General features: G+C 34.7%; 1 protein-coding gene across 1 annotated transcript; it reads right to left on the reverse strand.

Moving 5' to 3' along the window:
- Positions 1–2,702: 2,702 nt before the first annotated feature.
- Positions 2,703–21,677, reverse strand: LOC145668263 (uncharacterized). The gene is made up of 2 exons (XM_081735968.1): positions 21,087–21,677; positions 2,703–5,630 (listed from the first exon to the last, which is right to left on the reverse strand). The coding sequence occupies exons 1-2, from the start codon at positions 21,628–21,630 to the stop codon at positions 5,314–5,316; spliced, it is 861 nt and encodes a 286-aa protein (XP_081592094.1). The 5' UTR covers positions 21,631–21,677; the 3' UTR covers positions 2,703–5,313.
- Between the last annotated feature and the right edge of the window lie 1,346 nt (positions 21,678–23,023).

Consider the following 23,023-nt stretch of genomic DNA (forward strand, 5'->3'; position numbering starts at 1 on the left):
CACACACATATATATGTACCATTTATGAATTAAGAAGAAAATCAGGGGGAAAATTCTGACATTTTTCTGGAACGAGTATTTTTAAAGCATTTGGACGCTCCTATTTGGATACCAGGGTCAGAAACCTGCACAAGAGGTATCTCAAAATCTTTGCATGACCTTGCATATTTATTTGTCATCTTTCATGGACGAACTGTGAAGATATAAGAGAACTATAGACGTGAAGATATAAGTTTACAACAGAAAATATTTTTTAAAAGAAAAATACAGAATAATACTTTTTGAGACAAGAGGAGAGAGAGAGAAAGAGAGAGAGAGAGAGAGAGAGAGAGAGAGAGAGAGGAAGTAACCCATAACCGTATCAGTACGATGGGTTGTCTAACCCGCAAAATAATTTACTAGTTTAAACGCCCCTTCTTCAAACGAACAGAATAAATGTATATAAAAATACTTCAACGCCTTGTTCTCCCTAGGTCCGCATTACAATGAAAACGTAACGTTAAAAATCCGCAACGCCACTCCATTTCCTTCTCTCATTTCGATGGGGGTGAATTTGGATTTAAACACACAAAGAGTGTCACTATTCATCTCAGTAACCCCGAAAATTATGCACTGGATACTAATATCGGTTGGTTTCCATTATATTTACACACTACACATTTCCCATTCCACATTTCATTTTCTATGCCAATAGGACATCAATTTGAACTTGAAGGGCATCGATAGTTTCACTATTCGTCTCTCTCAACAACCCCGGAAAATATGGATTGGACACTAATATCGATTCTCCTAGATTATTTTCACATATCACCACTAAATTTTTAACATTAATTTTGACTCTTCCGCTGCCTCTGGCGATAATAATTTTAATCGATTTAATTCATAAAATTCTTAGGAGGTCTTGCTAAGCATCACTTTAATTGATTCAGTAGTTATTACGTGTTTCGATTTTTCTATAAATTATGATCCTCCCTCTCCCCCTTAGGATATTAATTTTAATCAAATTAATATCATATGGTTCTTGGAATGTCTAAGGTTCGTAATCAGGCTCAGTAACATTTTAATTGGTTTAATAGTTATTGCGTGGTGTGATAACCCAGAAACTCACATTCGCATAAGATCTAAGGACGAAACACGAATACCAATCGAATAACACTTATTTGGGGCAATATGGTGGGTCACTGATTTATTTTATCAATGCTAGATGTAGGATGGATTTCGTTCGTATCTAGTTCTTTGGTATCACATCAGATTTACAATTATAATCTTGTCTATATCAGTAACGGAAACACAAGTTTGGCAATGGGGGTGAAAATTGTGGACAAATTAGACAGAGTAAAACAAAAATACTAATAAAAACGTAAAAAATACGTTTCCGCACGTATTTGATATAAACTGCATGAATAAATACACGCACTAACCTATGGATGTATTCAAGAAAGTATCTGAGAAAATCTAAATATGTAAGAGTACATTTTTCACAATGTAAACTAGTAAAGTACAAGAACAAGAGATTTTATGACAATATTATTCTGTTTAAAGGAACCATGGCTTTAAATTTATATTCATAGAGATCGGCTTTTGAACATAAAGCTACAACATGGAGCACCATGGGCCAAACACAGAAAAGGATAGATATTTAAAACTAAAAGAATTGCTGGAGGAAAAATGAAGACTGGAGTTGATGTGGTTTACCATTACCACTGTGCAGTCGCCAATATTTTACGTTTACTTGACTGATTAATGTCCTTTAATTAATAGCAAAGGCTATTAGTAACATTGACCTATAACTTAATGTAAGATAAACCTGGAGTTTGAATCAGGCTCTCTCAGGTCGAACTTCACATTTACTAGAAGGACCTGGGTTTAGAAATTTATCTTGAATCTGAATTTCAAAATTAGTAGAGTTTACTTATTGCCACTAAGGAATAGAAACAAATTCCTTGGGTGCCCTTCTAGACCTTGAAAGTCAGGTGAACAGTACTAAGGCCTCTCTGGATCTTTAGGGACGGTTGAAGCAATATTTGCACCTCTCTGTAATTTGACAGACGACCACCCTTAAATATTGTGTAATGTAAATGAAAGATATTTTACATAGCTTATATATATATGTGTGTGTCATATATAGGATTGTGCTCCAAGACTAAAAGAGACGTTAATAGTAATGAACGAAATAATAGAATGAAAAACGTGAAAAGAAACGGGAGAACACCGAGAAAACCCACGCACATAGTACTTGTACACCACAAAGCCCACTTGGCGGAAGCTAGGGGTATACGCTACATGCAATATTGGGCAAAAGTGCACTTTGAGCGGAATATTCATAGGAATCAATACTTAAATAAGCCCTGCGAGGTTTATAACCCCCTTCGCTCACTTAGCTGTTTTGTGAAGTAAGTAAAACTGAAGATCTTATATTTGCAAGATTGGGAATGAAATTAAAATATACTCAAAATCACTTGTTCTGCTCAAAGTAAACTCTTACCCAATATTGCTTTTTATTTCATAATAAATATAGCTCATAACATGTGTTCGACTTCCATTTACATTTAAAAATTGTTACTTTTTTTTGAAAAACGTAAACACCAATGAGACCCTTAAATGTCTTATATTGCTTTGTCCGACAGTGATCTAACTTGTCTATGTTTAAATAGTCCGTGGTATAAGATATTTGGAATATAATATACGTAATTTAACTGAAAATTATTTATTAACTTCATTAACATTTGTAAATATTTACATAACTTTTAACAATAAAATAACAATGTAAGGTATTATTGACTAGACACAATAACTATTAACCAACCAGCTCTAGAGAGAAAACGTACTGAAACAGAAGAATGTAAAGTGAAAACATTGTTATCAAAAAGGTAATATAGGTGTCTACAATTCCTCAGCTAATTATAAAAAGAACATTATACCATTGATCAAGGATTAATCAAGGAATGTTTCCATTTACGCACCCATTTTATTAGAAATTTTGAAAAGTTGATTTAAACTATTACATTATTAAACTAATCATACAAAAGTTATCAATTATTTTCATAAACTATAGGTATTTAGTATTGCTTCTCGAAAAAATACAGATAGTTGTTGAATATAGCTCTTATTTAAAGATCTTTTAAATCTGCTAAGTTTATTTTCAATCTTTGTATGTGTAAATTATTTTTACATTTACTAGAAATCATGGATGGATGTATCCGCAGATTTTGCATCTTTGGATTGAGAAAGCAATGCTAAGTTCTGAAAGAACAATAATGGGAAACTGAATCAACAGAACTTGGACTTGAAATAGTGGGAAATGTGAAAGAAAACAAAGCTAGTAAACTTTGGATTGAAATAGTGGAAAATATGAAAGGAAAGAAGAATGCATATACCTAACGTTAATTACACATGAGAAAAACGTATAGGGTACCAATACACGCTACATCTTGCTGATTTATAAAAAGTCTAACAAGTGAAGATCTCAGGTGAGCTTATAAAACATATTTGATAACTAAGCCGAATTTTAACAGAGCATCAAATTTTGATTTGAAATAGGATACAATGTTATTCATTTGAAATATATTTAGCTCAAGTGTAGAAGTTCCATGAAGTTAATATAATATACATAAAATATTATCTTCATAAAAATAACAAGCAATGTACGGATATTGTATTTGTGTGATGCAGTTTCTTTCGTCACTTATTTCAGGACGACATGGCGAATTGGTAAACTTCACTCACTATCTTATAGGACAGCATTGTTAATTTAATTTTAAAGCTTAGAATACCGGATAAGATTCACATATCGTTTGAACGTTAATGGATTTTTTCCAGACAACGTTTTAGAACAATACGGTACATAACTTGCCTATATTACATATTTAAATCAATAATTTTAACATATACTGAGCTTCCGAATTAAGGATTTTAATGTTATTTTTAGAGATCATTTACTTGTCAAGATTTAATTCAAGTGTTACAATAATTCATATGCACATTCATATGTTACAAGTGCATATTCATTACATAATTGTGTATTAAACAGTATATAAGTTCATAATACGATAATTTACCTTTTACACTCATTCTTAGTATTCTACGTGGGCACTTAAATCCTCTATGAAACAGATTTATATAAGCATAAATAAAGGATAAATAATGCTTATGTTTTAAAGCATATTTTCTTTTAACAGCACTTCCTTGATGAAATCCTTGGTTATTCCACAAAACAAAGCTTCTAGAACTTACGTGTGTATGTAAACAATTAGTTGACACAAAACTAGTGAGCATAGCTGAATGTTAGTATTATTGTTAGAAATAAATTTTGTGTAGAATGTGATGTACTAAAGTGACCTATCTGGAAATGTACATAACATTTTTTTTTTTAAAAGAAAATGATTATGAAGATGATTAATGTATGATGGAATAATGATTGATATGATATAAGTAACAAAATATGCTTAAAATATTAATCCAAACTTATCGAAAATATAACGAAAGAAGGACATAAAATTTAATATTTTTGACAATTTTTGTATGAAACAAGGTTCAAAATATATAAACCTTCATAAGATGTTAAACATCTGTATTGGATGAATAACCAGTTATATTTACTGGATAACTTTGATTATTTCTAAACCAACAAATGTGAAAGCACTGAGCTGTGAAATGATGCTTAAAAACTTCACAATGAAAAATACAAATTGAAATAACCGCTCATTAGAAACAAATAATAATTAATTCTTTTGCTAGTAGTCACTTATACTTATGATTTTATTTTTTTTTAATATCCTCAAATAACGAGTTAAAGTTTAGTTTCGTTTGGTTCCTCATATATAATTCAAAATATTGATATATTCAGTTACGTAGATTTGTTTGCAAACATCTTTTCTCTTAATAGTAGCCTCGGCTGTTTGGAAACTGGCCGGGACATTTATTATTTTATTTATTTATAATTATTATGTTCTTTGTTTAATTAACGCCCTAGAATCACAAATTTTTGAATGAATGAAAAATGTGATGAAATATATGATAATGCGATGGTTGATTTTTGGGGATGATTAGATGAACCATGAAACATGATCTCCAAGATGGGATGTTAACCTAATAACCAGGAGATTCGTACAAAATGTGAAGGATATAATTATACATTGCTATTTCATTATTTCTAACATTTTGTTGTGGCAATTAGACGTTTTAATTGTTTTAAAAGTAGATTTCATACCAAAAACAAGTACACATGCACACATTACTCAGGGAAACAAAACACGCTTACGAAACAATAAATAATTACGTATCGTCTTAAATAATAACTTAGCTGTATTTGCTTTAGTTGCTGTATTGCAGTTGAGGTGCTTCCCATTCGTAAGGAGCATAGGGATTGTATAGTCTGTCGTGATAATCATGTCCGCCGCCATCCTCGTGGTGTTCATGGCTATCGTAATGATGGCGGACAACGTGTTTCTTCTTCTTATGGGTGAATAACTTCTTAACGTATTGCAGCGATGCCAAGACAAGAGCAACCTTTCCAACCATTAGGGATTTAAGGGCTAACATTTTTGCTACCGCTACGCCTACTGCTAACATGAAGTATGCAAACATGGCGAAGATCATATGGCCACCACCATGGCCTCCCTTCTTATCACCTAGAAAGAGAATAAAGAGGATTAGTAAGTAAGCTCTTAATGTATATAACAGCTTGAACATAACATAACTTAAACATAATTAACTGCCACAAGAGTTGAATTTAACTCATGTTAGCTTTAAGTTCGGAGTCTCGTAAACCAAATATAATTCACTCAACATCATTCTGCGAAGTGCTGAAGAGACATTATAATCCCTCTGCAAACCAAACTTTGCCGGTGAATTTCAGCCATGCTTCGCCCACAGAAATCTGATCACTGAGCGGACTTCGCGAGACTAGTTTTCCAAATTAGTTGTCATTTGTGTTTACATATAACTAGTGCCATAGGTGACGGATCGCTGGAACTCTGCACAGTTGCCAACTCCATGTATTACAATTACTGGACACTTCTCATTCATCTATAACAGATTAAACTCCAGGAATATCAGCCTTATAACCCTTGTGTTTAATCCTCCCTCGTAGCTTTATCTTGGAAGTCACGTAGTACACAGGCGAATTCCACTACAACGCAGTAACATTTCTGCAACTTGAGGATGGAACTCTAGGTAAAATCTTGCAGAAGTTCCTGAAAATCTTAATTATTTACATTTTTATTTGGTCTAGGAATTAATTCGTGCGGTTGGTACGCACACATTGAAGCTGTAGTACAAACACAAAATACATAAATACCTTAAGAAAAATATTGTCCATCGCTAGCCACCACTTTCGCCCATCTTTCAGGCAATGTACGGATTCCGTGGCGAAAGAAGTCCTCATCCTTGGAAGCGATCCAGTCAGAGACCCATGTTTCGATATCTTCTGAAAAAGTAAACCGCTGTCCAATCAAATCGTTGTTCATGCAATCGAACAAGTAGTAGTCCGAAGGAGCAACGTCTGGTGAATACGGCGGGTGGGGTAAAACTTCCCATCCGACATTTTCTAAATAGGTTTTGACCGGTTTTGCGACATGTGGGCGAGCGTTATCATGTTGAACAATAAGTTTATCATGTCTGTTCTCCCATTCTGGTCGTGTTCTGGCCAGAGCTTGCTTCAAACGCATTAATTGTCGTCGATAACGTTCTCCATTCATAGTTTCACCCGGTTGCAGCAGCTCATAGTACACCACACCTTTCATATCCCACCATATGCACAGCATAACCTTTGCACAGTGAATATCTCGTTTTGGTTGTGATGGACCTGGTTCACCTGGTTTCACCCAGGCCTTTTTTCGTTTAGGGTTCTCGTAATGGATCCACTTCTCATCACCGGTAATAATTCGATGCAGAAACCCCTTTCTGCTCTGTCGTTGAAGCAGCAATTCGCAAATGGTTTTTCGTCTTTCAACGTCTCTGTCTTTCAATTCATGTGGAACCCAATGTCACATCTTTTGAATCATTCCCATGGCTTTCAAGCGTTTGGAGACTGTTGTTTGATCAACGCCTAATGCTGCTGCAAGTTGTTCCTGCGTTTGACACGAATCCTGCTCGAGCAATGCTGTCAATTCTTCGTCTTGAAATTTTTTTGGCTGTCCAGCTCGCTCTTGGTCTGCCAAGCCGAAATCACCACTTCTAAACCGTGCAAACCACTTCTGATACGTTCGCTCAGCTAGAGCATGGTCACCATACACTTCCACCAAAATACGATGACTTTCAGTCGCACTTTTCTGCATGTTAAAGTAATGCAGCAGGACACCCCGCAAAAACACTTTATCAGGCACAAATTGCGCCATGTTCACTTAACTACAAACTGGTGTTGTTGACGCTTTAATCCACTGCCCTATACTACGAACAATACGCGATGACAGGGGTTTGCAACACATGTGTGGATACACGGAACTGTGGGACGCTCCGTTCGTTGCGCCATCTCTTGTCCACCCGCACGAATTAATTCCTAGACCAAATATTATTGCCATAAATATTAACAATTTAGTTCGAATACAACACCGTGTCTCCCAGGATTATTCTCGTCCTGCTACCAATGTGTTAATAGAATTATGTAATTCAGGTTCAACTAGTCATATTAGTGAAAATGGACTATACGGGGGTACGTAAATTAATTATAGTGGAACCTAAACATTTTTTAACGAAATGCAACATTATATGAAACACTTCAAGTGGAAAATCAAACGAAAATGTCTGCCAAGAAGATAAGATCTACGTTATTACATCACGTTTATTGTATAGTACACTAAAAATACATATTTATTTAACAAAATAAACCGGCAACAACTATCATTTAATCAAGGAAATTAATTCTAAACTATTGAATAACCTTGACAAAACAATGATTATTACGAAACAGAGATTATTGTATTACCAGTATTAACTTCAAGTTCAAAGAATGAACTATAGCAAACCGCGTCCTGTACTAAACTAATCTAAGTAACGTACCACCGAAGGTATCACAAATAACACTATAAAACAAACTTTGGTTGGTTGATTGAATTAAGGTTTAACGTTTTATTCAGAATCAAGGTTGCACAAGATGTGGACCTACAAGTTAATGTGGGATCCAAACATTAGCTCCCACAGGGAATCAAAGCCAAAGACGCTTGCGCTAATACAGCCGCCAGGAAGCTTAAACGACGTAAGCTAATCTACCAAACTTAACCGAATTTAAGTAATCTAACCCAGGGGACCTCAATCTTTTTCGACTAACGACATGCTTTACTGACTGATTGCCCACGACATTGCGATACAATTATTTTGTTGTTTTTGTTAATAATAATATAAATTATAGAAGTATAAAACTGTACGTTTGCATGAAGCGGTAACTCTATGTACTACTGAGTATTATTGCTACTGCTAAAGCGTTGGCTGGTACAATCTTCCTCAAAATTAACTAAATATTTTGTGATTTTTAAGCTCTAAAAGTTTGCAACCAATTCTATGGAAGTGTGCATACACCAGTTAAGACTTAGCCTAACGTGCTGCACTAAATAATTAGAGGAAAACGCCACTTCGTGCATGGAGACGTACTAACATGTAATAAATGTAGTAGAAAAGTAATTTACTTGTATGTATACATATGTTTTAGAGAAGTTTAGCTTTCTAATTTCAGGACTGAGACTATATCTTGAGAGAGGTCAAATTTCTATAAACAATTTCTTTTTTAACAACTTTTAGACTTTGAAGTTAATATGGGCAACTATGGGAAACTTCATAAAACGAATATGACCGTTCGTCTTTCTGTCAAGAAGTATGAGATCAAAAACAGTATGAGACACAGCCTTCTCTCTCTTTTTCTTCCTTTTTTTAATGGATACTATTTCTGAAGAATAGGTTCTACCTTTGCTCTTCCCACTCTCATGAAACCAGAAATGGGAAGATTTTTCAGTTTTTCAATATTAGATCCACATACGTAGGAAGTGTATCGTATTTCTAAGGAATATAATTAAAGTAGCTTGTTTCTAAAATACGTTCACGGCGGTAATTTGATACTTTGATACAGAATTAAATTTTGGCGTAAATAGTCAATAAGAAACATGAAACGTTCTCTGTAACTTACAAAATATTTAATATAAAGCCGTACTTAAACAGATAATATAATATAATGTAACTGCAGCAATAAATAACTTTAGTGTCTTATTTTCGTTCTGATAATCATGAATTACATTTGTCTTTCATTTCTGTCCTGCATATGCTGTACTGTTTAATTGATTTTTTGTTCTACATATCAAGAATAAGTTGTAGGCCTATTTATATTTACTTTTCCTGCATACGATGAACGACTAAACTCGCTTAATTTACGTTCTCTTTGTTGGTTGAAGTTTAGCTTGTCTTTTGAGCACTGAGGCTATATCTTTTTAAATCTTTTGGTTTAATGTCCCACGTTTACGCCCTTTAAGCTAAGGGAGGCAATGATTAAAGGAAGTGGTGTGATAATGAAAGAACTGGTTGAATGAGAAAGTGAAAAGAAACGGGAGAACTTTAAGAAAATCAACAGGCATGATGTTGTCCACCACAAACCGGGATCGATGCAGGACCCCACACACCAGATATAAGTACTCAACCACAGCCACCTTGTCCTCTTCCAACGCAATATAATACGTAAATCTACAGACTTAGCTTTAATCAGAACCATAGTAACCACCAAAATTTTTAACACTCTCCCCCAGGAACCAAACTCAGAATCCTCAAAGGCAGACACGCTACCCAGTAGACCAGCTGACAGGACTTGGTTCACTTTATTTCTGCAAAGAAGATGAGTTAATTGTTTTGGTTGTATATTCGTATCAGAACAAGGGAATGAAAAGGGAATAACACAAAATGATGTTGAAAGTTTGGTCATACTCGTATAACATCAATGTGATTACAGTACAGTTTTCCTCGATAATTTCCAGAGAAATTATTGATTTTGAAGTAGTATGGTGCATAATTCGAACAACCTTTTGTTGCTTGAAGTTAAAATTGGTCAAGCATAAGGCAAAAACATGGCTAAGTTCACCGTTTGAAATTTCTGCACAAGCATATGTTGCAAAAAGCTAACTTTCGCTACAACTTTGGTCATAAAATATTTAATAATAACGAAATATGTCGTATATTTTCCTTGAAGTGAATCGATCAAAAACAAAGGAGGGAATTTGCCTTAACGTAAAGTTTATGTTCCATGATAAATTTTATAAACAGTACACGACTCTGTTTGTTTAATAAAATAATGTATGTTTTCTTTAATAGTTAATCGGCATGGAATATTCGGATTAGATTTCCAGTGGGAATTCATGTGGTTTGAATCCCACAATAAGCCGTATAGGCATGTATCTTATACAGCATCGCTGCTGTAGGGAATGTTACATTTCAATCCAATCAATCTACCAACAATGGCAGATCTAAAAGGTAAAAACTGGGGGGAGGGGGCTGAGCCAGAACCCAGATAATGATACATACATTATGATTTTACAATATTCTTCATTGATGCTGTAGAAGTTTTAAACTTAACTTTCTCTCCTGATGAATGTTACGTCTAGGTTCGACGTTGATATTGTGAACTTTAAAGTCTGCAAATGAAAGTATATCTAATGTTGCAGAACTTTTCTAATAAAGAACAAAAGGCAAAGCTTACTTTCAACTTTGAAAAATATGTAAATAATAGCCTGAATAATTTTGTCACTCAAAAAATCGAGTGGCCCTAGGCCCCCAGGGTACATCTGCCACTGCCCACCAATCTTTAAAACTTACGAATTACTCATATTTTGTATTTTGTAAGACTGAAAATAACCTGTGTCAAGAAGGTGAATGATCTAAGTGTTATGAATTTTAAAATACCTTTAGTGGCTGAATTGAATAAATTGGAGTATTAACTGAATAGGAATGATTTTGATCTTACCTAGTATATATGACAAATATAACACCATTTCAACATGTATCATACGTGGTAAATAACATGTAACTATTGTCTGTCAAAATTTCATTCTTTTCGCTAAACTGGTTATAATGTTCCATATTGATTTCATTAAGAAGAACGTGTCATTTTGTAGAAGTGAATGAAATGCATTATTTACTGGAAATTTTCACTAATCACGTTCTACTAAAGATGAAAGGACGGGCAGTTGAAATATTTAGTACATCAGTCTATTTCAGTCAGTGAAGCATTACCAGTTCCACTTACCCATTCGTTCCATACAGTTAGCAGCTAAATGTAATCAGTGAAGCTTACCTTCGCAATATTTTAATTTTATTATTTTAGAGACAAGAAAAGATCATGAATCCAATAATATCACTTGACAACATGTCTTCTCTTTTTCCCTCTCCCCCTGCTTCATAGCATCTCTGAGAAAATCATAAGTTACCTCAACCAACGTTTGCTTAAGACCGTATGCTTGTTAATATTCATCCACTACTAGCGTCAATTATCCGCTTCACTGGCTTAAATAAGGAAAATTAACAATATTCCGTTAGTCAGTAACTTTTTTACTAATACTGAAGCTCTCTAAAGCGGACAGCCGTGGAGAATTAATAATTGTCCGCTATAGAGAGGTGTCCGCCTTAGAGAGGTTTTGATATTTCCTTACGTAAATTAGTAAAGAAGGTAATATGCAATTAGTAACAATATTTTTGGATGAATCATGTATTCACGAATATTACCAAAATGTTACTGTATCTATGTTGTTCTCTGCTGTCCAATACTCTATGTTCGAGGCACAAGATGGAAATAAGATGTTATAGTTCTCTGCACTTTACACTTACGTTTTCAGTATGTCGCTTTAATTTGTGAGTTAATTGCAGTCCAGTAGTGTCTTTTTGTAACAATATGCGTACCCGCGGGCAAAACTACCGAACATGTCTTCTGCTTGGTTAGAGATTCCAGCAGGAAAGTAGAATAACGTGTTATCCCAAACGGCGGGCAACTGTTAATCACTTTTGTGTCTAAAACAGCTTGAGTGGGAGTGGAATGCAAGCAAAGGACATGAGAGTGTTGTTAAACAGAGACTCTTCGTCTGGATTGCTGAGTAGACAGTTGAGAAGACAAAATGTCACAATGCTTTCTTGGTGACACATGTATGAATTACTAAAAAATTATTTTTACAATACTTTTCAACTTATTTATAGAGAACGTGTCCGTAATACGGAGGTAAGTGATACCTATAAAGGACAAAAAAGACTGTCCGTGTCCGTACTAGAGAGTGTCCGCTTTAGAGAGGTTTGCCAATATGTTTTATCCTATTACAGTGTTTGGGGATTACATAATATGTCCGTTACGGGAGGTGTCCGCTTTATAGAGGTGTCCGTCAGTAGAGGTTTCACTGTACTGAAGCTCTCTCAAATCGATAAAACAAAGCAAATATAATCAAAAAATTAGAAAATAATAAGTAATCTATAAAATTAAAAATAAAATATTACTGTTGTGAGCTGAATTTAGATTTACACAGCATCGAAAGTGTCACTGTTCATCTCAGCGATTCTACGATTCGATACTAATATCGAACATTTTCGATAATCTTTATATATATCCGTTTAAGCCAAATTCAGCTCACAATAGTAATATTTTGTTTTATTTGTTTTGTTCTCTCTCTCTCTCTCTCTCGCTCGCTCTCTCTTTCTCTCTCTCTCTCTCTCTCTCTCTCTCTCTCTCTCTCTATATATATATATATATATATATATATATATATATATATATATATATATATATATATATACGTAAAGACGAGTATATATATTCCCCTCCCTTAAGTTGCACCGTCAAAGAAGTAAAATAATGGAAACCCTCGTTCGTATGCTGAAATGTTGATCGAGATCGGTAGGATGCCTAAAGAGTTACGAAATCACAAATATAGTCACTTTCATCTTTATTTATGAAGATTTACAAGGCCCTGTACAGAAAGATTAAATACATACTTGGATACCTTTTTTTACGTATACATACGCGCGTCTTTGATACAGGAAGTTCCAGATTCGATTTCCGGTGTAAGAGTCTTGTCATTTGAGTGCTTTCCGGTGTTACGACTTTTATCTTAAACTGTAAGTTTACGTCTGATATATCCTCGGTACTGTAAGAAACGTTAACTTAAATGCAACAAATGACCCATTCATATGCACGTATAAGAATGATACGAGAATGTGGAGAGAATGTAGAGAATGATACGAGAATGTAAGTGTGTTACTTGCAATAGTTTGATTCGTTTATTTGTAACTATATCACTGTCAGCTATGAGGATATTGGTGGTTAAGTGGTAGAGTGCTCATCTTTGGAATAAGGGGTTCCTGATTCAACCTCAGGTCACGCGAGTTTTAAGCGGACAATGTCGTGTCTGTGTGTCTTGTTGGAGTTTTTCTGTTTCGCTTCACATTCTTATTTCACATTAAAAAAATAACCATTCGTTTAGATAAATAAGTCTGCTATTTTAGAGTACCCTAGTACCAGAGACAACTTGCGAACAGCTTGCTGTAAGCTTGCATTTAAAGTCGGCTGGACTGGAAAGCATGCAAGCATGTCGCAAGCTGGATTCCAGTAACGAAGTTACATGGGGACAACCTTGCATTCAGTGTTTCATTCAAGCTTAACGCAAGCGTTTTACGCTGAAGGCAAGTCAATTTCCAATGAACAGCAAGTGATGCTACGACGGTCTGCGAAGGATCTAAAGTATCGCTTGCAAATATAACAAAAGGCAGGTTGTATGAAAGCACGAGTTGAGAGGGCAAGCGTAGAAAGCCAAAAGGCAAGCAATTGGCCGAAAGCTTTCTTGCTACTTGGGTAAAGAGTTGATTTTGAGTTTAACGTCCCGTTTAGCAGCAAGGCTATATGAGACGTGAACCTACTGATTAACGTGGAATCCGAACCACATGAGCTCCCGCCGGGAATCGAACCCGGGTCTCCCACGCAAAAAGGCGCGTACGCTAACTGCTTAGCCACGAAGGAGCTCTACTTGGGTAAAGAGCATAGGCGTTGGAAGACATTTCATTTCATTTGATTTTCTGTCCCTGGATCTTCTATCTTTTGCCATGATTTCACAATTTCCTTGTTGGGGGGCACTGTGGGTCAGTGGTACAGTGCTTGCCTCTGGTGCGTCGGATCCCTACTTCGATCCCCGACCAAGTAAGTTTGACAGACAAAATTGCGTTCGTGTGTTTTCTCGTGGTATTTTAGTTATCTTCTACATTCTCATTCCACCAATTTTTCTATCATCCTCATAATACGTCACCCTTCACCTAAGGGGCATAATGTGTGACTTTAAACTGAAAGACAGACAATTTCTTTCTGCACAATTCAAATTATTGTCTGTAGCTGTGTTGAATACGTTTAGGATTTAGGATTTAGATTTTTAGGCTTTCGGCATCTTAGGCCATTTAGCCCTTCACGTCTGTGTTGAATATGTTTATATATTTTTAGTAGAAATGGAGGCAGTCGAAACGCTCGGTATAAGTGGAGGCTTTAGTCAATTTCAGTAAGCAGTCTTAAGATTTTTTTTTCTACAATATTATTTGACAGGTCGGTTAATAGGTGCCATAAACTTACTACACTTTTGGTTTTTACATCTCACGATTTTACTCTTTAGGCTAAGGAAGACGATGAGAACTGAACGACGATAATTATCATACATGATTGGTGAAGATACAACACAAAACACTGTTCGGCTAAGCGAATTTGCATTATCCATAAATAAAAATCTAATAGCTAGATATTCAAATTATATAAATTACCAAATTTAAATTTCATGATGTAAGGACATTTAATAAACATGTGATGAAGAAATCAGTAAAACAAAATAACTTAAATTCAAGTTCATATCAAAGAAAGATAGAAAAAATCTCTTAAATACAATATAAATTAAACCAATCAAATTCATTAAAAATATGGGAAACAAAGGCAAGAAAAAACTGTCCCTACTCTGCGATAAAATATATAAAACAGGAGAGTGGCCAAAAGACTTCCTGACTACGATCATGATACCAGTAGCTAAGAAATTGAACCCAAAGAGATGGGAGGATTTTAGAATTCTTGGTCTCATATCTCATGCAGGAAAAAAAAACTCGAATTTTGAACAGAAGGTTATATGAAAGAACAAATTAAGAAGTTGAGGAGAAACAGTTTGGGGTCAGGAGAGGCAAGAGCACAAGAGATGCTTATTAAGGGGGACCTGTGAAGGGTTAGAAAAAGGGAAATAGTTGTATGTGTTATTTTTAGATCTAGATGAGGCTTTTGAACGCGTGAATAGGGAATTGTTGTTGGGAGTTCTAAAGAAGGTTGGGTTAGAATGGAAAGATCGAAGAACCATAAGAAACTTATATATGAACCAAAAAGTTAATGTTACAATAGGGGAGGAAATGCAGAGGGGAGTGCAATTAGAAGAGAAGTACGACAGGTACGGTTTTGCATGTATACGATTCTTCATGTGATACCTTTACCACAATTCACCTATCTGCTTTTGGTATGCCGCTATTTACAGAAAACACAAAAAATGCTAAATCTATCTACAGTTGAAAATCGAAATCAGAAGCATGAGTTGTGATAACGGTATCATATGCAAAATCGTATTGTCTAGTTCACTACGTATCTGCTTTTCGAATATTTTTATTTGTTTTGAAGATATTACAGAAAAACTCTAAAATTAGCAGTAGTTTAATTTCGCTGTAGTGAAGACACTTAACTAAAAATTTTCCGAGTCCCGTTCAATTAAGCTAATGAAAAACTTTACCGAATTAAATGATTTTTCTTTTAGTTTAATGTCCCACAGTTATTCGCATTAGGCTAAAGGAGACTGACGATTACTGAAAGTGAAATTACATTTTTGTGCCGACGGGGAGTCAAACCCAAGACCACGTGCATCAAAGGCGCACACGCAAGCCACTAGGACAGGGGAAGGACTTACAAATATTAAACTGTTGTAAGCACACACATTAATGCAATAAGATGTTAGCTAAAAAAAAAAAAATGTTTTATTTTAGTGTCACAAATACCATATCAATGTGAACGAGCTATACCAAGGCACATAGTTCTGGATCAAAAGCTCCAATATATTTCAGTCATTTTTCTAGTAGGCCTTATATCTAATATATATATATATATATATATATATATATATATATATATATATATATTGTAGCCAGACCCAAACTATCACTTAACTCAGTATGATGTGCTTATTCCGTAAAAAAATACGAAACCTCGATTTAGGGGTCGATGAAAAATTTTGTGGCTCCTGACTCAAAAATTAATTATTGACCATGATCGCAATCTTTGGATGCATTTTTTTTACAATTACTAAAATTCTTGGCCAAAATCATAATCTTTTGATCCATTTTTTGGATCAGTCCTAAAATTCTCGTTTTCTTCTTTAGAGCACTTTTATTCATTACATTTACATTTCTTCCGATAACTATTGTTTTCTTCTCAATTCTTATAACTTTTACTTAAGTTCACAACTAACATGTTGTTCTCTGTTTGATGTTCCTCAATATAATATTTTCCAACGGTTATTGTGTTATTTAATAAACTAACGCCAAAGATGAAAGTAAAAACAACCTTAATTAATTTTGTGATACGACCATTTAACTTAATGAAATAGCGACATTTATATTACAACTCAAGCAATTACTTGCTAGTATGACATAATGTGTATGTCACACTGTACGAATTTGTTTTTGTTTTCAAACGTCAGTGGTCCTACTTAAACGAGAGCTCTCTGTTATTAGAGTCTTTTAAGTTTATCTCGAAAAAGATCTAGTCTTGTAACCGTACTTTGTAAATCACACCGCAGTTATTTTCTGCCGTTACAACAAAACACGAATATGAAACAATCGAAGTGAAACATACGTGTAGTATCTAACATGTTAACATTTTGCGTGTAGAAAATAGCGCTTTTTTATAGACAGTGGCGAAGGCAAAGGTGGTCCCAATTTTCAGTTCCCATTCCTTGAATAAATGTTACAATTTGATTTTCACCTCCCTTTCAGCAGCGAAGATATATTGGACGTGGTCCTAGGGCTTAACGTGGGATTCGAAATTCATGAGCTCCCGCTGGGAATCGAATCCGGGGCTCCCACGCCAAAGGCGGGTACGCTAGACGCTTAGTCACGAGAGAGCTCGAATAGGATGTTATGAATACAAAACATTCGTAAGTTCAGATATTTATATATACATATATGATACAGATACACGTTATTCATTGTTGCCTCATATCGTTAGTACTGTAAATGAAGATCTTTTTAAACTAAGAGTTAAGACTGTCGGTCTAGAAAAATACGGGAGTCGAACTAGTTAAAAAAGTTGGGATAAAATAAAACCGTCTGCTTTATAGGCATTTAAGAGCCCTAATGTCAGGAAGTTTTTTCTTAAAAGCTTAACATATAAAATTTAATTTAGTTCCAATGACGTTGGTCCATATATTAAAAAATACACATGCGTCTAATATATTTTGAATGACCAAATAAGAACAATACAAATTTTCAGATGACATAATATACATATGTCTACATACAGTTTTGTATTATTCGAAAGGAATGTTATTCCTTACCTAGTAGTTCAATACAACATATACAGAGAAGAAAGGTTAAAATTACTGGGTGGTTTGGTTGGCTAGCGTCCCTTTTCAGAACCGACGTTATATGAAACATTCATCTAAAGTTTAAGATGTAACCTGAATCACCCTAACACGGTCATATTTCAAGGTTCTTTCCCTGGGAATCGAATCTAAGGCACTGTGCACCACAGACGCGTACGCGAGAAACTAATCAAGTGGAGAGGAGTTAAAATCTTAAGTAGTTTTAATGGAGGGAAATGTTCTACGCTAGATGCAAGAGCAGATGAATATATTATTTTGTTGTGTAATATGAGTCCAAAATTCACCATACAAAGCATTAATACCACTAACAATTTTCCATGCTGATACTATCATTTAGTGACTTACTTGTTTTGATATAAACTTTGCTCATCTTAACCGAAAACTTAAATAACTTCATTCTCCCCCCCCCCTCCTCCATTACCTACGTATTTATGGACAAATTAAATTACAATGGCACATCTATAAAGTGAAACGGTTCAGTGTATTATTTCAGTTTTTTTAATATTATTAAAGGAAAAGTGCAGAAAGACAAGTTTATGACACATTTTATATATTATTGATATTAATTTGGCATAATTGATGCATTAATGAAGTTCTAAAAATATTTTCCCGACTAAAGACTTCGTATAATATTTTGCTATGCTACACATGAAGTCTTCAGAACAGAACAGATGTTAAAAGCTAGATTTCTTTCATGTATTATAGTATACGATATAACGTATTGTCCCTTACAGCTGAAAGCCAATTAACAAGTTAATTATGGTATCTCCAGCCCATGAAAAACTCCTCACCAAATAGCGCATTTTCAACTGTATGATGTTCGATCATCGCATCGATTCAAACCAATATTGTCTCTGAATGCTTAACCACTAATACAATCCGTTGCCAGATTAATGGTCTTCCCTACAGTGAAATTAAACTACCGCTAATTTTAGAGTTTTTCTGTAATATCTTCAAAACAAATAAAAAATATTCGAAAAGCAGAAACCTAGCAAACTAAAAACATGATTTTGCATGCGATAGCGTTATCACAACTCATCTATCTGCTTTCGATTTGCAACCATAGATAGATTTAGCATTTTTTGCAAGTTCTGTAAATAGTGGCATATCAAAAACAGATAGTTGAGTTGTGGTTAAGGTATCACATGGAAAATGGTATTGTCTAGTTGGCTACGTTTCTGCTTTTCAAATATTTTTGTTTGTTTTTAAGATATTGCAGAGAAACTAAAATTAGCGAGAAAAATTTGGCCCGTACCAAGAATGGCACCAAGAGCAATTCAGGTTTTAGAATCACTATAGCAACAAGTTTAGTTTTCTTCAAGACAATTTTTTGTGCTTTAAACATATTTAAAAGGGTGTTAGGGTACCTGAAAAATTAAAAATCCTAACTTAATACCTTATTGATCAAAGATGGCCATGCAATAAATCCGTAGAAGTGCGAGTTAGATGAATTTAATGAAATTTCTGTGAGATGGTATTCTGTGACCTAATAAGAACCTTAGGTATAGAATAAAAATTGTAGCCGTAAGTTTGAAAACTTTATGGGTTAATCTATTTGTACTATTCCACAATAAAAGGCGAGTTTCTAAAAAAAAAAGTATTTTACTCAGATGACATCTTTTAACTAAAGCAACAAGATTAAAATAATATAAATAATTTAAACGTAACACTATCATGTAATCTTCAACAAAAAGAATTGCACATACTCAAATATCTTACACACAACACTCCTTAGCAGGGATGAATCCAGGGGCAATTCCCCCCACCCCCCCGAGAAGAGGAAACTTTCTTATTTTATATATAAATAAAACCCATCCCAGAGTTTGGAGCTCTTAAGAGTATTACAACCCCTTTCCCCCAGAAGTCCGTCCTGGATCCTCCCCTGGCCCTTAGAGATATTTTAAATCAAATTCACTTCAAATAACACCCTGCCTCAGCGCCTTCGGCAACACAGTCCTCTGAGCTAAACGTCTCTCATTCTGAAATCAATATTGCTCAGTGGTTTTAACAACAAAACTCTTTTTGCAATCACAATAAGTGACCAGTTTAATAAGAGGTTTTAAAGTATTAGCAATCTATTTCATACAAAAGACAGTACACGTATGAATTGTATTACCTTCATACAACACTATCCTTTATCTGTACATAAAAACACCATGTGACGAAATTTAAAGTGCATCATTGAAATAAAAGTTCTAAAGGCATTAGGCAAGCATTTTTTTCAAATACTAGAACACTATTATACTTTTACACGGAATTCTTGGCTACCGGAGAAATTACAAATAATCAAAGAAACTTTAAAGATACCATTGATTTGTGATTTAGGAAAAATTGTTGCGAACGTTATTTGAAATAAATAAGGAAAAAGAAGAGGGAAATTTTGAAAAAAAAAATCATGAATTTATAAAGGAATTCATACTTTTTTGCAGTTAAATGTTAGCACCGATATTACCACATAATTAGGTTACTTATTGGTTTGTGAGTAAAATATTAAATTTAGATTACGGTGAAAGTTAGTGCGGAGCGATAATAGTACAACGGTGCCGACTTTCCAAACTTTATGTGGGTGCATATCAATGGCGGGACGTGTTATATGTTTTCAGGGAAGTCTTGATATTTTTTGATCGATTTCCTTTTAGTTAAAATCTTTTATGAACACTATCATAAAAGGCTGTGCTGTGATAGAGTAAAATATACCTGTACTATAAGGATAAGTTGGGGCTGCCCTAGCTCAGTTGGTAACACGGCTGATTTAAACGCAAGAGAAATGGGTTCGAACCCGGGTATAAGTTAAGGGTAAGTTAGTGTAATGAATATTCTCAACATATGAAATTTTAACATATGTATACTTTAAACATCTTACATGATGCGCAATGATTGCAAGGGGCAATGATATTATCATGTTACTAGAAGAAAATACCACATTCATACAAACTAAACTGAAAAAAATCTTCATAAAAAGTAATAATTCTAATGCAGAAAGAACTTGCATGGATTATGTTATGAACATAAATTACAAAGTGACTAACGTAAGTGTGTTGCTTGGTTGTCTTTACACGAACACATTTGAAACAAACAATTATGTTTAAAAGTTTAGAGATTTTTAATTTCCATCTCAATGTTCCTATTGCTTATTATTTTTTTGATTATGACAAATAAGAAATATTTATTTTGTTTTGTTCCTATAAAACTAAAAATCTTGTGAGTGCGGCGCGCCCACAAGATTATTTGTGTGGGTGCTGGGGTCCCGGAGCACCCACGTAGTCGGCGCGCATGTACTAATATACATTTAGAAATAACTTTGAAAAAAAGTACGAAACTTCCGGTCCCACTTAGGTCGCCATTGATTAACAAATATTTTAAGTTGGAGATAGATATTTTGCCTCTACTTTGTCAAATGGCGACCAAACTCTAAAATGGCTACTGAACTCAGACCAGAAATTTCGTGCCGTGTCCATACACTAGCGTTAAGTATCTTACCGCCACCACTGCCTCCGCCATCGCCTCTGCCAATGGAAACGTCAATCAATCCATTGCTTTTGTTACTCCTTCCCAGTCGGGCTGAGAGTCCAGGGAACAGATCCAGTTTAAGTGTTTTCTGATTCAATATTCTAAACACTTTGTCCGCTAGAACCATCAACAACGATCCATCTCCGTTTCTAAGATACCGTGATTCAACAGCTTCCACCACATCCTGTTCTTTGCTGGACAAAGGAGTCCTTCTAGGGTTATTTTCAATCATAATACCGGGCAAAAGCCTGTACGACTTCATTTGAAGAATTTTATCCAAATTGGAGATAACTTTAGATTTAACACAGTTGAAATCACCATCCACAAGACAATCCATTAACCGTCTACCGGTATATTGAACGTTAGAGTCACTATCAAAATATTCGACACTACCACTGCCATAACTTGAACTTGTATTGTTTTCTTCGAAATTCTCACGCGGTGCTGAAGCTGTTTGCACTAGTCCTGATAAAACAACACTACTTGTGATTAGAAACACAAGTTTCAGATACATTTTGTTTGTCTTCCCCTTGCGTGTGTGGAAGCCTCTGTATGGTTTGATACACAACTAAGAACTGATAACGAAAAACTGTTAAGTGTCGTTTTTATATATGAAAGCGCCCGTTCTGCTTTAAGGATAATAAGTTCATGCTTGATACTAGAAATATATTGGATTTGTACGCTTGTATTCATAAGAGCAAAACGACAGGTAGGGAGAAGAAAGAAAAAAAAGACAGTAAGAAAAAAAAAACGAATACCTTAATTGCTGTTTTGTGGTCAGTGTGCCACAACGTTTGGGATCTCCAAAGAAGATAAGAATTAAAAGTTATGAAAAAAGAAAAAGGAAAAAAAAACACGCTTTCTCTGGTACTAAATGACCCTCCCATACTTGCACAATTTTTGTTTATAAAAATACTTACACATATATGCGTTTCTTTTTCTTTTTTTTTTCCCCTTTTCTTTAAGCTAAATCTGCATTATTGATCAGTATATTGCTATATTAAAAGAGAAACAACAATAATTGTGTGTGGGGGGGGGGAAATCGTGATACATCAAACGGACTGTGTCAATCAAAAAGAAATCACTTTTCCCTCTTTAATTAGAGAATTATGTCTTTTAATTAGTGATAGTGTGACCTATAAAGTTAATGCTTTAATTGATTGATAGATATATCATATTTGAACTCACAACTGATCATTTTTATTTTGCTTTGTTCGATTTTGTGAAGAATTTATTGTAGATAAATAATAAAGAAAATTATGCCATAAGCAAATTTCTCAGCTTTTTATTTTCTTTAGAATCCGCGTTGCTTGCTTTCGCATATTATATTCCTGAAAAGGAATTACATTTTTTTTTTAATTTTCTGAAAAGCTTAATCTTATAGATACAACAAGAGCCTGTTATACTGCACCTTAAAGCATCTAGTAATCAGTAATTCCGCGGTTACAATATTTCCCCAAAGTCTAGTTGGACTTCCAGCTTCTTGTATGGGTGCAGTGCAGACCCGTATCCAGGGAGGTCTAGGGGGCCCCTCCTTAAATTTTCACGGTGGGCTTACAAGTGAACTATAATATGGTGATGAACTATAATGTAGTTGGATCGGGCCCCCCAAACTTTGACCGGGCCCCCTAAATCTTCGGGCTGGCTATGGGCCTGGTGCAGTGTTGGTTCAGTATAAATTGGCAGCAAAAATTGTTGTAAGGACAATCTTGTTCAGAATAGTGACCACTCTCAAAACCTGCAGCACACAGGCAGTTATGGTGGTTTCAGACAGGGACGTACGCAGGAATTTATTTCGGGAGGGGTCTAAAGTGTTTCGCGAGGGATCCAAATACAATTTGAGGCAAAATTACATAAAAATTTCTAAAATTGCCCCTAAAAGTAGACTATATTTACAAAAAAGTCGG

The sequence above is a fragment of the Thermobia domestica genome, chromosome 1 (assembly GCF_964235325.1).
Source record: "Thermobia domestica chromosome 1, izTheDome1.hap1.1, whole genome shotgun sequence".
Classification (NCBI taxonomy): Eukaryota; Metazoa; Arthropoda; class Insecta; order Zygentoma; family Lepismatidae; genus Thermobia; species Thermobia domestica.

Excerpts from the sequence above, each read along its gene's own strand:
- LOC145668263 (XM_081735968.1), bottom strand. The coding sequence starts at position 21,630 with ATGTATCTGAAACTTGTGTTTCTAATCACAAGTAGTGTTGTTTTATCA. Across the intron at positions 5,631-21,086 it reads TGGCGGAGGCAGTGGTGGCG|GTGATAAGAAGGGAGGCCAT; the intron begins GTAAGATACTTA and ends TTCTCTTTCTAG.